The sequence below is a fragment of the Cibotium barometz genome, chromosome 32 (genome assembly GCF_041138505.1).
Source record: "Cibotium barometz isolate CiBa-2024 chromosome 32, ASM4113850v1, whole genome shotgun sequence".
Taxonomy (NCBI): Eukaryota; Viridiplantae; Streptophyta; class Polypodiopsida; order Cyatheales; family Cibotiaceae; genus Cibotium; species Cibotium barometz.
Window position 1 is genome coordinate 20,471,248 of NC_141077.1, and position 3,428 is coordinate 20,474,675.

At 54.1% G+C, this 3,428-nt stretch overlaps 1 protein-coding gene across 1 annotated transcript; it reads left to right on the forward strand.

Moving 5' to 3' along the window:
* The first annotated feature begins 300 nt into the window (after positions 1 to 300).
* Positions 301 to 2,136, forward strand: LOC147619931 (uncharacterized). The gene has a single exon (XM_086772578.1). It carries the CDS (start codon positions 625 to 627, stop codon positions 2,134 to 2,136), a length of 1,512 nt encoding a protein of 503 aa, XP_086628704.1. The 5' UTR covers positions 301 to 624.
* Positions 2,137 to 3,428: the final 1,292 nt, after the last annotated feature.

A 3,428-nucleotide genomic window follows, 5' to 3' on the forward strand; every position in this document is an offset into this window, starting at 1 on the left:
GCCATTCAGACCTTCTGTTTGGCTTCGGGAGCCTTGATCAACTGGCACAAAACAGTGGCATTTTGGGTCAGTCGTTCTCCCGTTCCAGATTGGAGTCCTGATCCTGGTTTTCGTTCGATACCCTCAGGCACAGCTGTGCGATATTTGGGTTGTCAAGTTGGCCTTGATTTGTCGCCAGAGCAGCAGATTGCTCCTCTTCTTCTCAGTATCAGGAAGAAGTTACTCTTCTGGAGCACGGCACGACTATCCTTGGCAGGGAGAGTAGTGGTGACGAATCAGGTTTTGCTGGCCACTAGCTGGTATATTATCTCTTGTTGGATCTTCTCCAGTTCTTGTATCAGCCAGATTCAGCGACTGATTAGGAACTTTCTTTGGTCCGGGCGCGCAGGACAGGCTGCCAGGGCCAGGGTTGCATGGTCGGTCATCATCCTCCCTTTGGCGAGGGGTGGTCTGGGTATCATCGATCCGGCAGATCAGAGCCGCGCCTTGTTGGGGAAGCTAGTTGTTCGGGGCCTTCTTCCTGGGGCAGAGCCTTGGAAAGCGTTCCTTATTCAGCGGTTACAGGCTAGAGCTCCCCCAGCAGGTGGCCCTTGGGCACCAGAGTTGCGCTGGATTTTTTCTGAGATGAGGAGGACTGGCCTCAGCAGAGGTTGGGAGGATTATTTTGCTGGGAGCATCTTGAGGGCTTGGGAGCTTCTTCGCTCTAGACTTATACAGCGCCCCCCTACTTGTGTGGAGGAGAGGGCCCGACAGCCACTGATTTGGAGCCCTTCTGTGCGCACAGCACAAGGGCATATGCGTGGCACGCGGCCACGACTGGCTTGGGGCCCCATTGCTGCCGGACCAACTAGTAGCTTTGGTGCGTGGCAGTCCTTTTGCCGGCTCCCTGAGGAGACCCAGTTGGAGCGATTGAGCCGCTATCGTGGTGGACAGATCATGAGGGAGGATATTCAGGCAGCTTTGACAGAGGAGTGGCTCGCCCCTTTTGAGCTTGGGGCCCCGCGATGGATGGGCGCTTTCACTCAGTTGGAGATTTTGATTGCAGTGAGGGGATGTATGGAGGACGGCCGGTGTATTTTCTTTGAGGTACAGGAGGAGGGCCGGCTTGTTAGAGTTGAGGAGGAGTCACATTTGGTGGCCAGTTGTGTTTTCCAGCGGGTTCGGGTTGTGGCTGCTGCTTGTCGAAAGTGGCACATTGATCCTGATCCGGCTGAGGTGGCCATGGATTGGCGCCTTTGGGCTTTTGGAGCTCGCCCTCTCGTTCGACTTCAGTGGGACCCTGGGGAGCTCTTCTGGCGGGATCCCTTTTCGTCAGATGAGGACATGGGCTTCTTCCAGTATTCTGTGCGCTTGGGTCGGCACATCCTCTCCAGCAGACGTGCTTCCACCCCAGCGGCTGCAGAGCACTGGCGTCTCCAGGGGCTTTCACAGGCGTTTCTGACAGATTTTTGGTCTAGGCTTTGGGCCAGTCGCAAGAGGATCTCGACTTTTCAGTGGTTGATTGCTCACCGCGGGGCAGCTGTTGGTAGCTGGTTGGTCTTCAATGGGCTGCCCCCTTCTTGTTCTTGCTGTGGGCATCAGCTTGAGACTCAGAGACACTGCCTTTGGGATTGCTCTAGGACTCAGCAGGTTTGGTTGCGGATTCTGCGGATCTTGGCACCCTTGGCACCGGCGAGGATCTTCACTTGGGGGGCTGCTGCTTGGTCCACTTTCTCTGGGCTCGCTTTGGGGTATGAGGTGGAGGCCTTGAGCCAGGCGATACACTTTGTCCGGGGTATTCCTCGGCTCTTTCCCTCCCCTGTCTCTTCTTCCGCTCTAGGGACGCCAGAGCGGGATCTTCGATGGGAGCTGCTGAGTAGCCTCACCATATGGTTTATTTGGAGGGCTCGCTGCTTCCCGGTTTTTGAGGGACGGCCCGAGCCTCCTGTAGAGACTGTCCGTGCTATTTGGCAGGAGCTGATACATACTCTCAGAGGACAGTATGACCGCATTCGGGGTGACTCGGATCGGGCCATTCTTCGGCGACAGGCCTTTCACTCCACTTGGAGGCAGGGACCTTTCTACAGCCTTCGCGCGGACACCCCTGTCTGGCATTACAGGCCACCTGTGTGGCTTTTCCCCCCTCCCATTATATGATTTAGCCTCATTTGTACTCCTTTTGTCTTGCACCTTGGGAGAGTCTCCCGGGTAGCCTAGTCTTTTATACTCCTATTCTGTGGAGTGTTTTGTAGCCCACTGGGCAGTTTTTTGTTAACTAATGTCAGGATCTCTGTTCGGAAAAAAAAAAAGAACACTGTCTGTATCCTCTCCCTCAAAGAATATATGCGGCCCAGGCCAAGGGAGAAGCCAGAGAACAGAACCCCAACTGAGAAAGCCGACATGCACACCTGCTCTGCTAAGCAATAGAGCAACCGCTCTCCACACCGAAAATGCTGCTGGACATGACCACAAGCAGTGGGCCTGAGACTCAGAAGTGTGCAAATCACAGCGCATACAAACAGGGTCATGGCCCATCAATGCTCCTCAAGTCCCAACTGGCAATCCTCCATGAGCAGCCATCCAGAAGAAGAAAGTGATCCTGCGAGGGATCCTCCACCCCCAAATGGAACTCCAAAAGTGAGCCAGAAAAGCATGTGATAGCCCGGAGTGTAACCAGGTACCCAATCGGGTGGGTCTATGCAGCGAGCGACGAAGTAGACAATGCCTCCCAATCCGCACAGAATAGCCAAAAAAGGAAGCATGTCTAGCTCCTGCCTCCACAGCAGGCCACTCCCACTCACCAGGATCCCAAGATAACTGTGAAAGTGGGCGCCCCTCCCAAATCCACAGTCGCCAACGAGGAGCCATATCAAAGTGAAAAAAGGGGTCCACCTCCCTCCTTTTCCTGTAAGATCCAACCACATGAATGGGAGTCCAATCATACTGCCGCAGCTCCTCCCGGCATCCCAAACCATGATACTGTAGTCTAACATACCCAAAGGAGTCAGGAGAACCCAGAGGTATAAATAGCATAGGCCAACAAGAATGCGCACACCAAACAATAGAGGGTGTACCCTCCTCGCCAAACATACATAACCAGCCAATATGCACCGGCATCACGTGCACACCTCGAATGGCTCTGTCCCAAAACTCAGGCATAGCTGCATCAATCTCTGCCATCCGTGGGATGACACCTCTGCCAATGGAGTACTCATCTGCAATGAAATCCGCTGACAACTGGCATGTCTGAACCCATCCATGCACTGAACTAGCAGGGCCACGATCCCAAGTAGCCCAGTCAATATGAGTCCGCTGTCCAAGCTGACGACCCTCTGCATCTAAAACATATGAGTTCCAGATGAGGGGCTATCGCTCAATCTCTGGAAGAGAGGCAGGCGGTACGTTTGCGCAAACTGTGTCTCATGGAAATCCAGATCTGTAAAATAGAG

Coding starts and splice junctions, on each gene's coding strand:
- LOC147619931 (XM_086772578.1), top strand. CDS start 625: ATGAGGAGGACTGGCCTCAGCAGAGGTTGGGAGGATTATTTTGCTGGG.